The sequence below is a fragment of the Caenorhabditis remanei genome, chromosome V, assembly GCF_010183535.1.
Source record: "Caenorhabditis remanei strain PX506 chromosome V, whole genome shotgun sequence".
In the NCBI taxonomy this organism is placed as follows: Eukaryota; Metazoa; Nematoda; class Chromadorea; order Rhabditida; family Rhabditidae; genus Caenorhabditis; species Caenorhabditis remanei.
In genome coordinates, this window is record NC_071332.1 from 3,813,284 (window position 1) to 3,833,787 (window position 20,504).

Below are 20,504 nucleotides of genomic sequence, written 5' to 3' on the forward strand. Positions count from 1 at the left end.
ATTGGTTTCTTCTTCTTATTCCAATTTCCGGCGGAAAAAAAAAGGACCAAGTTCATCACACGGAGAGATTTTTTCCCGATTTCCCTTAAGAATCCCATCAAAAGAGAGAGAGAGAGCTCACCTAATTTATTCATGTGATTCCTCCTCCATTCGCAACCCGCCGCCGCAAAAAAATGTTTAGAATGAGAAAAAAGAAGAGAAAAAAGTGGAGATGTTCACAAAAACATCTGCATTCTTGTCTTGACTTCCGTTTCTCAAAGAATTTCAAGGGGGAGAGAAGATTGGTGTGTCTTGGACGCGTTTTCGGCAAGATTACCACAAGACTTTTGAAAAAATAGAGAAATCAGACGATTTTTTGTAAAAAACAATATAAACACAAGATTCCGAATAGAAACCACAACTTGTGTTAGAAAACACACGGTTTCAAAGCTTACCCTACGTTTACCACACGGAATTCACAAAGTGGTGCTTTGAGAGATTGTAACTCGCTTCCATTATTTCAAATTATTTTGAAATTGTATTCATTGTGTAGATCAAATCTAGATCTCCATTTTTCTAGTTGACAACTTTTTGATAGCTATTCACGCTTTCGAGATATGCGCCTTTAAAGCTATTCGTCTCGAGAGAGAGAGAGAGAGAGAGAGAGAGAGAGAGAGAGAGAGAGAGAGAGAGAGAGAGAGAGAGAGAGAGAGAGAGAGAGAGAGAGAGTGGGAGGAGACGCAGAGAAACGAGGGTGTCTGCTTTCTTTACGTCTCTCTTCATTCTTGCTGTGACGTCATTGTCTTTGAGCTGGCATATCTCAAAAGCGTGCATAGCTATCAAAAAGTTGTCAACTACAAAAATGGAGATCTAGGTTTGATCTACATAAAAAATTTAAATTCAATAAGTTGGGATCCATTCTGGAAGTGCTACAGAGCGTCAAAGTTGAACATTTCCAACATTTTCAACTATGAAAATGACCTTTTTAGAGCAGTTTTTTTGGATTTGTACGAGTTCTGAAAGTGTGAAAAAAGAATTTTGCACGTGGTTTTGAAGGTGGTAAAAACACACCCACACGTACACAAGCCACCCCCAGCCACCTCCACAACACATCATCTGAGACCAATCAGTCAGTTCTAATCCATGTCTCGTCACCGTGCTAATACCAATCCCCCCCCTACCTTATTTTTTCAAAAATATCACGGATTTTAAAATTTTCAACGTGAAAGTTCTCATCTGTTTATTTATAACCAGTCGGTTTACGTCGCCTAACGGCGACTAAACCTCCTTCCCTATCATGCCGAATTACTACTATCGAGGCCTCAGAATTCTCCTCTACTTTTGGATCGTATAACTTTTTCACTTGTAAGGTAGCTTTCGTTAGCTAAGAAGCCCTTTCCGGTAGAGAACAATTAAAACACTTCTGTATTTCTGATAATATTTTAACAAATTTTCCCAATGACTTTTTCCTGTGGAATATGGAATGTCAGTATAAAAAATGCGCTTAAAGTATTTTTTTTAGTTTTTGACTGATTGGCGGCGATGTCGCCTCCCTCCCCAAAACCTTTCAAGATGTTTTCCATATACACGGAAATCTTCTGTCTGGTTTGATCCGAAAAGTTCTGCTTTCTGATTTTATACCTCTTCGGCGGCGATGCCGCCTCTTTTCTCTAGAATACTTCAAAACTATTTTACATACTTCTAAGTTCAAAAGTAGAAGTACCCTCTTATTCAGTCTATTTTGATTCCAATCCTCATTTGTACCTGAAAGTGCACCACAAAAGTTAGCAAAATTCTTAAAGATCTTCAAAGAAATGCACTTTATGTACATGGTGCGGTATAAATAGTGATATACGCAAAAAACGTTACAACTTTTTTCAAAAACTTCAAAACATATTTTCCTTTTGACAAAAAAATTTTGACAGAAAATGTAATCTTTTTGAGTTTTGACTGATCGGCGGCGATGCCGCCTTCCTTCCCCAAGAAGATGCGGACGAAAGTCTTATGGATAAATCAGTTTTTGACTCGGCGTTTGCAGGATTGTAATTTTTAAACATTTTGAAAGTTGGGAGCTCCACGAAAATTGGGGAGAGCCTTTTAATCGGGGAACGAAAATTGGGGAAAGTGTGCACAGACGAACGCAAATTTGCGGCGCAGTTTCCAAACCGTAGTTTTTTTCCCCGATTATACCCACGTAACCCTTTTGATCTACGAAATCTCGACTGTAACGGCGTTATTTATTACAACTTTCATATACTGGCTGTCTATGTTCTTATCAAAACAAAAAAACCAAAAAACATTTCCGACCTGGCGGGAACGAACTCACCACCCCGTGCTTGAGAGTCATCTGCGTAGACCGCTACACCCAATACGCGCGGCCGGGGCCCTTTCGAGAATGCAGATAAGAAACACCGAGTAAGTAGGTTTGAGCTTGCTACAACCCTGTCGGGGCACACCTTTTCTCAATGCTTTTAACCGTTGAAATGGTCATCGTCTCCAGAAGACGTCAAAATCAACTTTTTCGAAAAAAGAAAAGCTTGGACATCATCTAAGGGAATTTTCCAATCAATCTGTCTAGGTTTCATAGAAATCGGTCCACTACAGAGGGAGTTATGGCTTGCAACACATAAACGGACAGACGGAATCTGTTGAATATTATTAGTAAAGATCTGGTATGATATAATCCGTTATATCATACTTGTCACGGGCCGGGCCGGGCCGGGCCGGGCCGGGCCGGGCCCGCTAAAAAAATCTTCCGGCCCGGCCCAGCCCGGCCCGGCCCGGCCCGGCCCGGGCTGGCCCGGCCCGGCCCGGGCTGGCCCGTCAAAATATTGAAAAAAAAATTTTTAGTCGTTTTCCCATTGTTCTTTCGTTTACTACTTCATGGCAAACATATTATTGATTAGAAATTATAAAATGACAACAAGTGAAAACGAAAATTGTCAGAATAAGTTATTTTGTCTCTATAAACTTTGAGCCTCTCAAAGTCTCTGTGATAATCAGCCGATGATCAGAATCAGGATCAAGACCTTGCTGGAGGCTTCTGAAAGTAGTCTTATCGAATCCCCCGACCTCGATTTAGTATAAACCGAAGAAAAAATTTAATTTCCAAGACTTTCAATTCTATTTTTCAAAAATAATTTTTTGCTGCGGGCCCTGCGGGCCGGCCCGGGCCCTGAAATTTTCAGCGGGCTCAAACGGGCCGGCCCGGGCCGGCCCGTGATTTGACAAGTATGCGTTATATGAAGATGACCAGTGATTAGTAGAGAAACTGAACATTATTTTTCCTATTTTATTTTTAGAACTTTCCATATGATTCCTGAATCCCTATTCCCTATTTCCTGTCCCTCTCAACCAAAATTTTTTCAATTTTTCGGTTTTATTTTCTCAGTTTCCCATCTAGCCAGGATAATCCTCTCCGAGAAGCTCCGAGCACCGATTAGCCAGGGGTACGGTACTTTTATTGCCGCCGCGCATATTTTATTGAGAAAACGACGTTTTACTATTACGAATTCCTTTTTTTTTACTTTTTTTCTCGAAAATCCACCACAACCGTAAAACGTTTTTATTGGTTTTTTTGGGAGGGGGGAATCTTAGATGACGTGAGTTTTTTTTCGGAGAGAAAAAAGAAGAAGAGTCGAAAATGAGTAAGGTGGGAAATTGATGAGTTGGTGTGGTCGGTGTGACCCAAAATAACTTTTTGTACCAGAATAATAATAATGAAAAAGTAGAGTCGAACATAAAAACTGAATAGAATCAGATTGAGCTTTGACACCAAGAAAGGGAAAACAAATGGGGGGAATCATAATCGGTCACACTTGGAGAGAGAAGTGGAACCGCTTGAAAAACACATAAAAAACACAGCTTGTGGTAAAAAAAACACAATTTCCAAAAACCACAACTTGTGGTAACACACGCACACACATACACACCCCGTGAATACACAAATTGTGGTTAGAAACACAAATTGTGACAAAAACACAATTTGTGGTTAAAACACACGATTTCCAAAAAACACAACTTGTAGTAAAAAACACACCTTGTGGTAAAAAACACACGATTTCCAAAAAACACAACTTGTGGTAGCACACGCTCACTTACGTACACACACACACCCGCACACACACACAACTTGTTGTAAAAACACAACTTGTTGTAAAAACACAACTTGTGGTTAAAACACAACTTGTGGTTAAAAACACAACTTGTTGTAAAAACACAAATTGTTGTAAAAACACAACTTGTTGTAAAAACACAACTTGTTGTAAAAACACAACTTGTTGTAAAAACACAACTTGTTGTAAAACACAACTTGTTGTAAAACACAACTTGTTGTAAAAACACAACTTGTTGTAAAAACACAACTTGTTGTAAAAACACAACTTGTTGTAAAAACACAACTTGTTGTAAAAACACAACTTGTTGTAAAAACACAACTTGTTGTAAAAACACAACTTGTTGTAAAAACACAACTTGTTGTAAAAACACAACTTGTTGTAAAAACACAACTTGTGGCAATATAACACACGATTTCCATTAAAAAAAAACACAATTTGTTGTAAAAAACACACCTTGTTGTAAGAAACACACGATTTCAAAAATCAGATGATTTCCGAAAAAAACACAACTTGTTGAAAAAAAACACAACTTGTTGTAAAAACACAACTTGTGGCAATATAACACACGATTTCCATAAAAAAACACAATTTGTTGTAAAAAACACACCTTGTTGTAAGAAACACACGATTTCAAAAATCAGATGATTTCCGAAAAAAACACAACTTGTTGAAAAAAAACACAACTTGTTGTAAAAAACACAAGATTTTCGCAAAAAACACAACTTGTGGTAGAAACACACAATTTTAAAACACACGATTTCAAAAACCACAACTTGTGGTAGCACACGCTCACTTACGTACACACACACACACCCGCACACACAAACAATTTGTTGAAAAACCACAACTTGTTGAAAAAAAACACAGCTGGTGGTAAAAAACACACGATTTCCAAAAAAACACAACTTGTGGTAAAAAAACACATAATTTCCAAAAAGGCCACACAACTTGTTGTAAAAACCCAACTTGTTGAAAAACCACAACTTGTTGAAAAAAACACAGCTGGTGGTAAAAAACACACGATTTCCAAAAAAAACACAAGTTGTGGCAAAAAACACAACTTGTGGTAAAAAAACACATAATTTCCAAAAAGGCCACACAACTTGTTGTAAAAACACAACTTGTGGTAAAAACACACCTTGTGGTAAAAAACACACGAATTTCATCGGCAGTCCAATAGAGCGCGTTTTCATCCCACTTTTTTTCTAGTCTCCAGTACTTTAAAGGTCACAATTATTCACATATACGTATATTTTTCTCTCATATTTTCATATTTGCACCTGCTGAATAATTCTCGAATTCAGTTCATTTTCTTCTCCCATTTTTCCCACACACTTCAACAATAGTCTCCTTTTGAAAAAATATCGTGTAGATCAAATTTAAAGTTATGTCATGGTGGCCTAGCTATCGGATCCCAGGCCTAGAAATCCAACTTTTGGAATTCTAGGCTACTAAGAATACATTTTTTCCATGAATACCCGAAATACCCGGAATGATTACTGATATGTGCGCTCTGCAGATGGTTTTTGTGCATAACAGGAAATAAAATAGCCCCTCTAGACACCTTTTGTATTTTTTCTCTTCTCCTTATGATGTCTGACTTTTCCCCCCTCTTTTGTTGGACACTTTTCCACTTTTTTGTTGTCAAATTGTTCAAATTTGTGTGCATTTTCGATTATATCTCGTACTTTTTTTCCGTTTAAAAGTGTGAATGGAGTTCTTCATTTGATGCGGTTCTCACATTCATTTTGTCTTATGAATCTATCCGCCCTCTAGATATCTCGAAAAAAGGAGATTAGTGGATAGATGGAATAGGAGTAATCAGAATGGCTATTCATATCATTTGGTTATTGAAACCTTACAATAGGAAAGGAGCGGGGGGGGGATTTGTGTTGAAAGGGGGGAATGTCAATAGGTAGAACTTGAATGGTGGAAAAAGTCAAAGTTCAGATAGTTGATCGGATCAAATATGGTGCATCGAAACCAATATTGATCTGCACCGATCTAAATATGGTGCATCGGATCAAATATTATAAATTCACAACACTGCGCCGCATGGCTTTGAAGGCGCATCTAATTTATTAGAAATTTCGCGGAATGGTCTCGTAGTTGAAAAAGATCAAATACCGTTTTTTCGAGCTTTACAGGTCTAAAAATAAATGCAAATAATGTTTTTCGCTTCGGGACCATTTTGAACAAATTAGATGCGCAGATATGATGCATCGGACCAAATATGGTGCATCGCCGGGGCATTGGTCTTAGAATGGCGCACAGGTCAAAAATAAATTTGAGAATATGGTGCATCGACTCTGGTATAAGGGACGTCTACTCCATTATGGGTCAAATTTGGCGCGTCGACCCTCTGTGCCAAAAACCCATTCTAGACCTGCCAGCGGTACATTAACAAATAGCCATCCGACTCGTAGCAGGTCAGTGACATAGAACTCACCGAGATCTACATTTTCGTATATTTTTCTGCTCATGATATTGAGTTTGAAGCGAGTTAAGCGCTGGTCCGGTTTGCAATTAGTTTTTTTTTTCAAAAATGAGGCAACCGTCAAAATTTTGAGGGGATCCACCCATTGTGAAACTTTTCGCCTGTAAGAAGACGTACTGACACCAATTTTTTGATTTCTTAAAGCCCCAACCTCTCAGAGTGTGGGAATGACTAACTCGCAACTAACATGGTGCATCGACCAAAAAATGTGTTCTTTGTCTAAAAGTCTGGATATTTTGCGTCAGTAACTAGCACAGTACATTGGTCAGCAAAGACTCTAAAATGACTTATTGACTACACTTTTTCCTATTGTACTCGATAAGGCGATCCCGGAAGAAAACAACAGTTCACAGGGTCTGATAAAGTGTATTGGTTCTGATGCAATGACCTGTCAATCTGTTCAAAAATGATTCCTTGGCTCTTGGAGATTTTCCCAAAATATGGTGCATCGGTGCCCATATTGGTCTGTCTGCTCAATTATGGTGCATCGACTAGGAATGGTCTCGTAACTTTCCAGAAAAAAACAATTTCTAACAATTTCGAGTTCATAAATTCCAAATCTGAAATGAAGTTCTTTGGTTATGACCCGTCAAACGTTTCCTTGTTAGACGCTTCGGCTCCTCTAACCAAGCAATGGATCACAAAACCATCAAATCCCTTCTCTTATCCTTAAACCGATAATCTCTTACCGTACCCATTATCTATCCACTTTACACGTCACAATCAGAATCTCATTATCTTTGTGATAAATCGACCACGCTCTACCGAACTTCTCAGTAGATCAAGACCTCTGCTCACCAAGATCACAAGACACTGTGTTGTCAAATTATTAATGATGTAGTACAAACTCTTGGGCAAACAAACAGGAAGTTTTCAACACGTCACTCATCTTTTTCTCCTTTTCTTGGAGTATCCAACCTAAAATTTTCGTTTTCCTTTACAAGATCCGGGAAACGAAAAAAAACGAAACGAAAATTAGAGGTGTGTGTGTTTTGATGGTTTTTTTGTTTTGTTTTTGCAGGATGGCTTCCTGGTTTGCTTGCCATCGATTTTAAGAGTATCAATTCGAAATCCTTCCAGAAGATTATCAAGAGAAGAGAGGAAACTGTACTTGTTCGAGATAATGGGTCTTCTATTCGGGTTTTTGTGTTTTTCTGGAAATTGGATGTGGCGTGGGTCGGGAAGGTGTTCCGGGGAATAATATGACGGTTTTGTGCTATAGAGAAGGTGCCAGGACGAGACCGATTTGCTTCTGAAAAAATGCGCGGGAAGTCAAATCGTGCTTATTATAGACGATGGTCAGATTGGATCCGTTGCATTATTTTCTGTGGCTGGAGAAGTTTCGAGACCATTCCTGAATTAATTTTTATGGTCGATGCACCATAAATGAGCAGGCAGACCAATATTGGTTCCGATGCACCATATTTGGACCGATGCACCATATGTGGGCCGATGCACCATATTTGGTTTCGATGCACCATAATTGAGCAGACAGACCGATATTGTTACCGATGCACCATAATTGAACCGATGCACCATATTTGGAGCAATGTTCGCCATGTTTCGGCCAATGCACCATATTGGTACCGATGCACCATATTTGGGCGTTAGGATAGTGAGGCTGTTCACGGAACTCTGAAAATAATCGGTTTACAAAAAGTTTTGACTCGTGGTTTTTATGATCTACATATGATGATAGCCATTTTTGAGCCGATGCATCATAATGTGATCATGGTTGTGACATTCCAATTAAAGAAAGAAATTCCGGTTTTTTAAAACCGCGTTGCCTCGCAAAGAAAATTTCAACCATGCTGAACATGATATGTTTCAAAAAGATTTGAAAAATCTTTCGAAAAAATTGTTTTTCTGCAAACTAAAGCCCGTTCCCCCTGGGATTATTAATGAGAAACGTTCGTCATTTGTATCATTTTGACATTATCCCCCCTTCCCTTATCCCTGAAGTCTTAGTTTCAGAAAGGGGAAGAAGAAAATCTGTCTAGGTTTATGATGTAACGAAACATTCCGGAACGGGACAAAATCTTAGGGCAAAGATTAGAAGGGAGGAATGATTACTGATCTGATTAGAATAATTTTTCTATAAACCAAGAGAAAATGTTTTCAAGGACAACTTAGCGACCAATTTTGAGATGACCCATATCACTACACATTCTATAATTTTTATTTTTTCTCTGGGTAGATCAAAACGGTTTTCATATTTCAAAATTGATGAATAGTGAGTGAAATTGAGTCAGTTTCAAGTGGGTTTTAGAGCGATTCACCGACTTCTGAAGATTTTCGAAAATTTTGCTGAAAATTGACCAACTTTTAGAGATTGTAACTCAGTCCTATTATGGCCATTCACTGTGTAGATCAAATCTTGATCTCCATTTTTGTAGTTGACAACTTTTTGATAGCTCCTCACGCTGCGTCTCCTTGTGGTGACGTCATCATCTTGCAAGCTTCATATCTCACAAGCGTGAGTAGCTATCAAAAAGTTGTCAACTACAAAAATGGATGATTATGTCTGATCTACACAAAAAATATAAATTTGGAATTGTGGGACAACATGGGACGAAGCTACGGTATGTTAAAGTTGATCAATTTCCCATGTCCTCATTAACCATCTAGACAACGAACTTCTCGCTCACTTTTTTTCTCACGATCCGACTCATTTCCTTATTTCCTTCTCTTTTCCCTTTTTTTCTTTTTGTATTCCAATTTTTCGTTTTCCGCTCAAAAAAAAAATAAGTCACTCCGAATCTCAACACCAATCCGTCACCATCTGAAGAAATCTCATCCGTCTTTCTTTCTTATTTTCGCATTTTCGCTTTTCCAACAAAAATTTTATAGTTTCCTATGGTAACTCCGTTTTGGCTTGTGACCCTAGTTTAGTAAGACAACCTCCCAGAGTCATCAGTTACAGTATGACGTCATTCTTTCTTAAATCCGATTATCCCAGTGGAGAAAAGGGCGGAGAGAAGGCAGAGAGAGGAATACCTTCAACAGCTTGGCCCCGCCCACTTTGGCTCCGGCTCTTTTTCTCCTCCCCATCTCAAGTCGGCCATTCAGTCGGACGGAGCGCACACCGACGTCTTCTTCTTCTTCTTTTTTTTCCGAAAAAAGATAATCCATTTATTTTTTTCCATATTTTTTGTCCATCTCAGGATAGGTGCTACCTTTATGTCTTCCTTTTTTAAGAAAAGTCCACCTACAGTACCCTTATTCCAGAAACATGAACTCTCGTGGGTTGATCTTGATGCTCGGCATCGTCATCGCTGTGGTCCTCGCCCAGCAGGATGCAGGAGGTAAGCTTATATTAAATATTAAAATAAAAACAAAAAAAGTTTCTCCCCGGCCGGGAATTGAACCCGGGTCTCGCATGTGACAGACGCGGATACTCACCACTATACTACCGAGGACACGGGAGAACACAACCCCACGGGGCGTATATGAAGGGGGGGGGGGGAGCAACCGGGAGAGGCGCGGGAAGGGAAAGAGAAGAGACAAGTGCGCTCTACGGCACAAATTACAGTTTTTTGAATTTTTTTTAAATTTTCAAAATTTTCAAAACTTTCAGAAATGGAGAAACGCAAATCGGCGTACATGCGTTTCGGACGGTCAGACGGCGGGAATCCGATGGAGAAACGGAAGAGTGCGTACATGCGTTTCGGAAAGAGAAGCGGTGGTGACCTCGAAGAAGTTGATGAGACTGGAAATGATATGCAAATGATGGAGAAGAGGAAGTCCGCCTACATGAGGTTTGGTTTTTCACCTCATTCATATATCTAGAATAAGTAGCAAGTTGTTATTGCAGATTCGGCAAGCGATCGGCGCTTCCAGAAGAGGACGTGATGAGTGCGGAGAAGAGGAAAAGTGCCTACATGAGGTTAGTCATAAGAATTATGAATATGTAAATTATCTAGAAATGTTTCCAGATTCGGAAAGCGGTCGGCTGTGGAGATGGATGAGGGAGAAGTGCAAGACGCTCACGACCTCTTCAAGAGAAAATCGGCTTACATGAGGTAAGGGGACACAACTTTTTGACAAGGGGGTCATTCATTTCATTCATTTCTAAGTTGACACACAAAACAACTTCATGTTGATGATGAGGAGGAAGAGAGTAGTGTTTCTAAAAGAAGAGGGAACTTGTTCTGAGTGGAAGGGGGACTCGTTTTGTTTTTGGTTGGTTTTGCTAGTGGTTTTTTGAGGATTTTTACAATTTCTTGGAATTCTAGCTGGTATTAGGTTAGATATTTGAAATCTTTGTAAAATTTTTATAAAAAATCGACGAGACTCTCGTTTTTGTTCATTTAGAGAAGCTTTTGTTCAAGGGTGTGTTCAAGTTGTTTTAAGCCGCCTTTACGGTTTTCTTTCATATCTCGCTACCGTGTAGCCCTACCTAAAAACAAAATAAATTTTTGGGTTTGTGATAAAATTTTAAGTGTACATGATACCTTTTTGGTTAAATTAGACCGAATTTTCCCGGGTGGCCAAATGGTCAATGTGTTCAACTTGTTCGAACACATTGACCATTTGAGTCGCCTCACAAAGTTGGTCATGGTTTTGCTGTCGTATCTCAATACTATGTAGTCCTACTTAAAAATAAAAAGAATTTTTGAATTCCTGGTAAAATTTTGAGTCTATATTACTCTCTTTGGTTCAAACTGAACAAATTTTCCCGGATGGCCAAATGGTCAATGTGGACAACCCAGTTAACAAAGTTTGCCATGTTTTTCTTGTCGTAAGTGGCTTCAATAAAATTCCAGGCAAAAATATATTATATTTTTGGAATCCTGATAAAATTCTGAATCGATTTGACTATCCAGTTAGTCATTTTGGTAAATTTTCATTGATTTAGAGCATTATTTGTCATTACCACACCATAGTTAAGTTCGAATTTTCGAGCACATCTCATTTTGTTGTAGATCAAAATTATTTTTCTAAAAACTAAGTAAATTTTTAGAATCTTAATGATAATTTGAAGCGATTCGACCATTCTTAGATCAATTTCTGCGATTTTGACCACAATTTTGATCATGTCCGAGTAGTCCTAAGAATCAAGCCATCCAAAGTTTTTTGATCATAACTTTTTTGATTGTTACTTTGGCTGAAAACTAGTCCAATTTTTGGAATCCTTATAAAATTTCGAATCGATTTGACCATTTATAAGCTATTTTAAACTCATTTTCAAATATTTTGACCCCAGTTTGTTTCTTCCGCTCCACCGCACTTTCAGTAGAATTCCAGCAAAATTTTATAAATTCCAATTTCAATTCCAGATTCGGAAAACGTTCGGCTGACATGGACGAGGAGGAGCAACAGGATCACGATATGGAGAAGAGAAAGTCGGCGTATATGCGTTTCGGACGATAGATTGGCTCAACGGAATCCCCCCTGACTCACAATATTTAAATCGTTTTCTTTTTTCATTTTATCACTCCTTCCGATGATGTTCATCTCCTTTTCTTTTCCCACTTGGATTACTTGACAGACAATTGATGATTTTTTCTCTTTTCTTAACTTAACAATCTCTCTCTTTTCACATTTTGTTAATCCCCTCCCCCACAAAAAAAAAGATTTCTCTCCTTCTCTCCTTGTCGATTGATAAAGTTTTGCACCGTGTTTTTCTATTCGATTTTTTTATCTTCTTTTTCTTTTTTTCTTCTCCAGATAAGAGATACGACGCGGACGCCTTGATGTCACCTCGTCGGGATGATATGCTTGTTACCTTTCGATAACATATGTATGTACGAAAGAACAAAAAATTATGTTCCTGTGGGACAAGGTAACTTGACGTCACTTATATGAATCACTTGACTGAGAATAAAACATTTCGATTAGCATCTAGTAGGAAATGCGAGGATTCGATTAGCCACACACATGGTGCATCGGTTAAAGTTTAGGAGGTGAATTTTAGAGGGATCGAGATGAATTTCATCGCTTCAAAATATGATGGTGTCATTATGGTGCATCGATAGGTACAAACTACGAAAAGCGGAAAAAACCATGGAGCATTGGTGAAGAAGCATCGACGTAAAATGGGACGACTTGTCCTGTCAAGGACGGTACTAACTAGGGAAGGCCTCCAAGTGACCGTAGAGTTATGGGACGTGACTTATACCATTGGAAGGCTGAAATTACGCTGATTCCAAAAATATATTCAATTTTTGCCCTCGAGGCCTGGTACTCGAGAAAAGCATCGGTAACATTTATGAAAAAAGAATCCCGACTATTACGGAACATTTAGTTTTGCACTAGGTGTCGATGCACAATTTTTCAAATTTGTAAAAACGTGGTCGAAAATGTTTTTTTATCAAAAAATTTTCCTGAATTTCTGTATCGATGCACCATACTTCTTGAGCATTGTGGAAATTTAGGGAAAAAACGGATAATATTTTTCAGCACAACTTCAGTATACTGCACCATTAACATCATACTGGAACCGATAAACCCTTTTGAGGTTTTTTTTTGTTTTTTTTTAGTATTTTAGGGGCGATTTTTGTTCAGAAACCCAAACCGCGAGCCGTTAGAATGGATTTTTAGCCGTTTTTGCGTTATTAGGCACTTCATGCCGGAATATGCGAAAAACAACATTTTCAACATTTCTTCTCGAAACTGTCGAAAAAAACGGTATATTTTGGGGATATTAGTTAGTTTAGGTTAAAACTGCTGAAAAAAATTCAGATTTTCGATGTAATTTTACTTCAAGAACTCCTGCCGCCGTATGGTGCATCTGTCATGAAACCCTGAATATTTTTCTTCCCCATATCACTATGTCTTCCCTCTAAACGGATTAGATCATAAAAATTATTTTCTTTACTTTGTTTTCTCAATCTCCCTATCCCTGATTACCAATCAAGAAAATGTATCTTTTCTTGAGATATAGATATAAAAACATGCCATCGGACACAGAAATCTCTCTTTATCCTTGAGAAAGTGGTGTTTGAACACACAGAACACCAAAATTTTGCAAAAGAAATCTTACTTACTTATCACATCCGATATGTCTACGTCATAACTTTTTTATGATGGCGCCAGGGAACCAGACATAACAATAAGGTAATGATACTTTGGAACTTTTGATCAAACGGAACTGCGTCATAGGAATGTTTTCTTATAGGGAATTTATATGGGTTTTGTAGATCAAAACCAGGGCTATATTTTTGTAGTTGACAATGTTTTGACAGGTGTTCACGTTTTTGAGATATGCGCATTTGAAAGATGACGTCACAACAAGAATGTGCCACAGAGAGACGCCGACAGTCAGACTCCCTCGCTTCTCTGCGTCTCTTCCGCTTAACTAGCAAACTTGAAAGGCGCATATCTCAAAAACGTGAATAGCTATCATAAAGTTGTCAACTACAAAAATGAAGATCTAGGTTTGATCTACACATTGAATGTAATTTCAAAACAGTTTAAATTAATAGAAGTGAATTACAATCTCCCAAAGTTGGTCAATTTTCAGAAAATTTTTCGAAAATTTCCAAAAAATCGTTACCGTGAATCGCTCTAAAAGCTACTCAAAACTGACTTCATTTTACTTTTTCATTAAAATTCGAATTCCGGACAATCTTATATACCAATGTCTTCCAGCTAGCTCAAGTTAGCGCTCCAGGCTCGTTGATGTTTTAGGGAAAATGAGAGACGCAGAGAAGTCAGACACTCTAGCTTCTCCCCTAGCTTTCTAACTGTAAATGTGTGTTTTGACCTTTCTTCAGTTCAAATAGTACCAAACCGATTTTCGATCTTTCTTCACACCAATTAACTTCACACCAATTAGCCTAATTACCGTACTCTCGCTCCCGGGTGTGACCATTTTGATTCGTGATACCTAAAAGTTTAGGCACCGTAAATCGGAGGAGCCATAAAAAAGTTTTGCAACAAAACTTTATGTTACCTTCCCCCCATCGTATTTTGAATTCGAAATAGATTCGTTTCTCATTCCTCGTGTTTTTTTTTGTCAAGTAGCACCCTCATTCGTCTTTATTTCTGAAAGTACAGAAAAAGGGCAGAAGGAAACCAACACCAGGGAAGGGAAGGGAACGAAAAAAACAGGTTATTTGTGTCTTTTGTTGGTTATCTTTTGGTTGGAAAGAGTTGGAGAGAAGAGAGACGCAGAGAAGACAGACTCTCTAGCTTCTCTGCGTCTCTCCCCTCACTCTATATCTCTCCATTAGGTACTCATCTTGAAAGGGTTATATCTCAAAAGCGTGGATAGCTATCAAAAAGTTGTCAACTATAAAAATGAAGAGCATAACAAATTCTTTAATTTTGAAGTTGACAATTTTTTAATATCTGTGCAAGGTTTTGAGATATGGCAGGTGGAATTCGAAATCATGAAAAAAATTGAAAAATTGATTTTTTTTTTGCAAAAAAGTTGAATTTTTGACATGTTTTTGACAACAGTCGATTAAAACTCAACCGGACAGGATTTTTGGCTATTTTTGATAAAAATTTCTAAAAATGCCAAAAATTGTTGTGAAAAATTTGTGCACTACTTTTGGCTCCCCGATATTTTGTAAGTCTGATAGTGAGGAGAGATGTTTTCAACAACTTGTATCTTCAAGCCTATAATAGCTACTAAAATTTTATTAACTATCAAAATGTAGATCAAAACTAGATTTCTATTTTTGTAGCTGACAACTTTTTGATAGCTGTTCACGCTTTTGAGATATAAGCCTTGAAAGATTGCTAGCTGAGAGGGGAGAGACGCAGAGAAGCGAGAGTGTCTGACTGTCTGTGTCTCCTTGTGGTGACGTCACCATTTTGCAAGCTTCATATCTCAAAAGCGCAAAAAGCTATCAAAAAGTTGTCAACTACAAAAATGGAGGATTAGGTTTGATCTACACAAAAAGTCTAAACTTTGAATTGTGGGACAACCTGGGACGGAGCAACGGTATGTCAAAGTTGATCAATTTTCCACGTTCTCATTAACCACTTCCATATATCTAGACAACAAAACTTCCTTTAAAGACAGAGAAAAAGCTTAAAATTCCGCAAAATGCTGTCTTACGTCATAAGAATGATACAGACCAGGAAAAGTAAGATATAAATGAGTGGAGTCAGAAGAGGAAGGGCACAAGATTAATAGGGACAAAAAAGTAATCGAGGCAAGAACTGAAAATAGCTGTGTGGCTAGTCAATTTGTCATGATGACTGCACTTTTGCACGAGGAGATTGATAAATGGGGGAAATCTTAGAAACGTCAACGAGGTCTGCAGGGATGGATGGGTGGGTACTACATATATGTACTTGATATCAAATTAAAATGTTCTGTTATCCTATCATTTTAAGAGGGATAGGGGGAGGGGAAAATAGTTGGGAACAAGACAAAACTATAAATCAAAAAGTGGTTCACTAATTTTTTTTCTGAAAGTTTCAAACATCAGTTATATCGAAATAAAATCAACTTTACACACTTTTCCAATTATGAAGATTTTCCGCCACGTGACTAGACAAAGGAAATCTTGGAAAAAGAAAAAGAAAGGGCAAAGGGATAAAGTACATGTTCCGAATTATCGTAGTCAGGTTGTCCACACACACACACACAGACTGCAAAGAGAAACGGCTACAGTCCTACTGTATCTCATCATGTTTTCTGCAACAATTGGGAATAGTTGGTTTACTTCCAGAGCTTGCCACCAGTTTTTCGATTTTATATGTGTCTTGTAGATCAAAACAAGCTCTCCATTTTTGCAGTTTACACTTTTTTGATAGCTTCTTACGCTTTCGAGATATGACGCTTCAAAGATGAGCAACAAGAGAAGACACGCAGAGAAGCGAGAGTGTCTGCTTTCTCTGCGTCTCTCTTCTCAGGAGACTATAAGCCGTCGTATCTTGAAAGCGTTGATAGCTACTAGAAAGTTGTCAACTAGAAAAGTGAAGAGCTAGTTTTGATCTACGCAACACATTTAAATTCGAAAATGTGGTGTCATAAGCAGGATAGATACGAGTCTTCAAAGTTGACCAAGTTTGAAATAACCTATCTTCAAAACAGCTATCAAAAAATTGTAAACTGCGAAAATGGAGGATTAGGTTTGATCTACACAAAAAATGTAAATATGAAATTGTTTTTGATTTAAAAAACTATCACAACTAGAAAAAAATCTACAACTGTAAAACTTTAGAACACTCACTTTAACAAGAATGGTTTCCTTCAACCACTAGGGCGGTTCGGTCTGAAAATAGTAGTCGTCGCCTCTGTAATTGTTGCCTCCTCTCTTGTCAAATACCAGTTCTTGCAATACATATAATACAACTTTCAAAAGATAGTACAAAGGACGATCAAGATAGGAAGGAGAGGGAGAACTGAAAGTGACGACACTTTTGGCTGGAAGAGGTATAGTCGGTTAGAGAAGAAAAAACACTGTTTTATGGGTCGAAATATGGTGTATTTTTGAGTAGTTTCGGGTGTTTTGGACGCATTTTTAGTAGGAAATTGGTAAAATGGTCAAAATTCATAGAATCCAATCTAGGAGACTCTGGCGCACCTTTGACGCCTCTTTCAGTCAATAGCTGCAAAGAAAGGTCAAAAACAACCCAACCGACGAAATCCGATCTAGGATCATCTGGCGTGCCTCTGACGCGTGGATAGTCAAGGGTGCATACAGTATGCCTGACCTCCTACAGTACCCACCCAACTTTTTTTGAATTTAAATTTTCCAACACGATTCCTTATCTCTTTCTATCCATCTTCCAGGCTCTTCTTTGTTAGTCACCCCGATCCTCATTAAAAGTGCCTTCTCCATGATTCATTCCCCCCCTTGTGTGGGTGTCACCACTGGTACACCAATAAAAATCAGCGCCTTCTCCCAAATTGTCCATTGAAACACCCCCACTCCCACCTGATCGTAGTGGTCATGGCCGTTCGGAAAGTGCAACCTGGGGGTGGAGGCCATCACTCCTTCCCGCCTGATCTTCAGGAAACGGGCGGAAGGGGGCGGAGTCAAGAGGATCTGCAGGGAGTGGAGTGACCACTACTTAAAGGTGAGGGGGAGACTTGCAAAAAACCAGTGCCCGCTTTAATCACTCATCCCATCCCATTCCCCATTATCCAACTATGTACCGATCCATTCTATTGTTCACTTTATTCGCAGCCTTGGTTCTTGCAAATGTCGCAGAACCTGAGAAAGACGACCAGGTCGCTGTGAAGGTAAGTCTCTGGGAAATCGTGGTCTAACCTTCTAACCTAAAACAATTCCAGATCCCTACCAAACGGTCAGTCTCCGAACCACCCAAGGATGACGACGTCGCCGTGAAGATTCCGATGCGTAAGAAGCGAGGAATCGCGATTCATCCCTGGCAGTGGGAGTCACAGTAAGTGGGGTCTTACCTTGCCTGGAAGGAACTCTATTGTGCCCACCTGACTTCCATATTTCCAGTCTGTGGCCCAACGCCGAAGTGCCCTATGACATCGCCTCCCACTACACCGCTTCCGAACGTTCTGTGATCCTCTCCGCTATGGAGGCCTTCAAAGATGTCACCTGCATCCGTTTCCGTCCCCGCCGCTCCACCGATCGCAACTACCTTCAGATCAACAAGTACTACAAGCTGGAACGCTGCTTCTCCTACATCGGCCGTCAAACCTCCCGTTGGTTATTCGGCACCCCGGCAGGAAATGTGGAGACCCGAATGAAACTCGACCCATCCTGTCTGCTATACAACGGTCGTGGTACTGTAATGCATGAGCTCATGCACATCCTCGGATTCTACCACGAACATCAGAGAGACGATCGTGACCGTCGGATCGGCGGCTCGGCGTTCCACTACAACTTCAAAATCTATCAACGCGCCAAGTCGTACTACATGGGCGGTTATGATGCCAACTCGATCATGCACTACAACTTCCAGAATGTTCCGTGGCAGAAGAGGGATAACTTCTCGGCGTCGGATATCCGGAATATCAATACACTGTATAAATGCAACAATCGGGTGGTTAGTCGGTTGGCGCCGACTAGCACGATCAGCACGACTACGACTACGGTAAGTGATAAGGTGGTCAAGTTGGAAAAAAAAACCTGTTCCGGTCGGTCCTTGCAACTTGACGATGACAGATAGACCCAGATCAAATCATCAATTTCATTTCACAATCATTTCAGAAAGCGCCTCGCTTCGATGTATACGAAAAGAAGGCGATCGAGTCGAACAGCCTGTTCCGCAGACGACGTTCCTAGGCATCTGGATTCGCTTTCTAGGTTACAAATTCCTCTTCCCACCATCTCTTTCCATTTGCTCTTATTTGTATTTGATCTTTGTGCTCTCACATTCTTCACGCTTCCCTTATGATCTCAATTGTTTAATTATTTAATTAATAAATTTGGTTCGGTTTTGAAGTTTTCCTGAAGAAACAGAACATACAAAGTATAAAGATCAACAAAGATTTGCAAACTAGGATTTCGAGGTCATCATCCCATCTCACGTAGGCGGGTAATGTATTCGGGAGGAACAGGTTGCCTCCTCTAGACCCTCTAGACAGAAGATGGTCACGTGACTAGAAATGCGAAGAACAAGTACAAAACACTCGAGGACCATACGGGTCATCGGGGAAGAACAAATTGGTCTTTTGAATCGGGGCAAGGAAAATGGTGCTAATTTTTTTTTGGGTTCCGGTGGACAGACAATAGACATAATTTCGTATAATTGAATCAAAAGGGATAGTGTCACGGGTTCACTTAAACAGGAATATGCAGAACAATTTAGAAAGGATATAGACTGTACCAGGATTGGAAAAAATTCCGGTAAAAAAATTCGACTGTGTTTTGGAACATCGGTGAAAGCCCAAGCGTACGAGAATTTTGGAGAAATTTGTGAAAAAATTGTGCGCTTTTTTGAATCCGGGCAGGCTAAATGTTTCGCCAGCCCGGCCCGGCCCGGGATTTCCCAACCCTGGACTGTACTGACATCTAACTTGACGTTTCATTTAAAATTGGCAAATTTTAGGAATACTCAGAATTTTTTTTAAGGAGTCCACTTTTTTATACTTTTATTCTAAGCTCTGCCTCCAACACAATACAGCAATTACTTTACACACTTTTAAATGCAGGTATAAGCAGGTTGAGAAGAGGGGCTTAAAAATTGGATTCAAAAAAGTCTAATTTTTGACAATACTTCAGAATTCAATCAAAAACTAGTTACAAATCAAGAGTTTCGTTTTTTTATGTAAAATTCTAAAATTTTGGTTCCAGCCTTGCTGACGGACCAAAAATTGAAACTTTGTATGTCTATCATAGATCTTCACTTTTCTAATTGACCACTTTTCTATAAAAAAGACCATTATCAGAAAGTTATAGATCTCTCAAGTCAGTCACAACCGGCTACTGTTCTCCAGAGAATTCATTTCAAGCGTTCTAACTTCAGGGTGGTCTGAAAATCGTTGCCTCCTCTCTTGTCAAATACCAGTTTTTGCAATACATATAATTCAACTTTCAAAAGATAGGACAAAGGACGATCAAGATAGGAAGGAGAGGGAGAACTGAAAGTGACGACACTTTAGACTGGAAGAGGTATAGTCGGATAGAGAAGAAAAAACACTGTTCTGTACGTCGAAATATGGTGTATTGGTAGCATACTGGCGTGCCTCTGACGCGTTTTGAGGAGTTTGGGGTGTTTTGGACGCATTTTTAGTCAGATATTGGTAATTTGGTGAAACGACCATAGAATCCCTTTTTTAACCCTTTTTGACGGTTCTGATTAGTACCAGTTCTAATCCGGGTTGTTCTAAGCGGGATCTGTTCTGATTCGTACCAGTTCTGATACAGGTGGTTCTAAATAGACGAATTAAAACCACCCGGATCAGAACAGTCCTGAATTCAGAACTGGTGCTAATCAGTACTAAACCATGGTTCCGATATTTGGAATTCTTACCGAGCGTTTGTGTTCCGGGTGGTTCTAATCAAGACGGTTCTGATTAT

General features: G+C 39.1%; 2 protein-coding genes across 2 annotated transcripts; both read left to right on the forward strand.

Annotated features, from left to right (window-relative positions):
• Positions 1–9,826: 9,826 nt before the first annotated feature.
• On the forward strand, positions 9,827–11,967 carry GCK72_017099 (uncharacterized protein; the record flags this gene model as incomplete). Its single annotated transcript, XM_003093670.2, has 5 exons — positions 9,827–9,899; positions 10,172–10,352; positions 10,409–10,480; positions 10,530–10,616; positions 11,874–11,967. The coding sequence occupies 5 exons, from the start codon at positions 9,827–9,829 to the stop codon at positions 11,965–11,967; spliced, it is 507 nt and encodes a 168-aa protein (XP_003093718.2).
• Positions 11,968–17,653: 5,686 nt separating this feature from the next.
• GCK72_017100 (uncharacterized protein) lies at positions 17,654–18,767 on the forward strand (the record flags this gene model as incomplete). The annotated part of the gene is made up of 4 exons (XM_053731887.1): positions 17,654–17,746; positions 17,798–17,910; positions 17,976–18,576; positions 18,693–18,767. The coding sequence occupies 4 exons, from the start codon at positions 17,654–17,656 to the stop codon at positions 18,765–18,767; spliced, it is 882 nt and encodes a 293-aa protein (XP_053580800.1).
• Between the last annotated feature and the right edge of the window lie 1,737 nt (positions 18,768–20,504).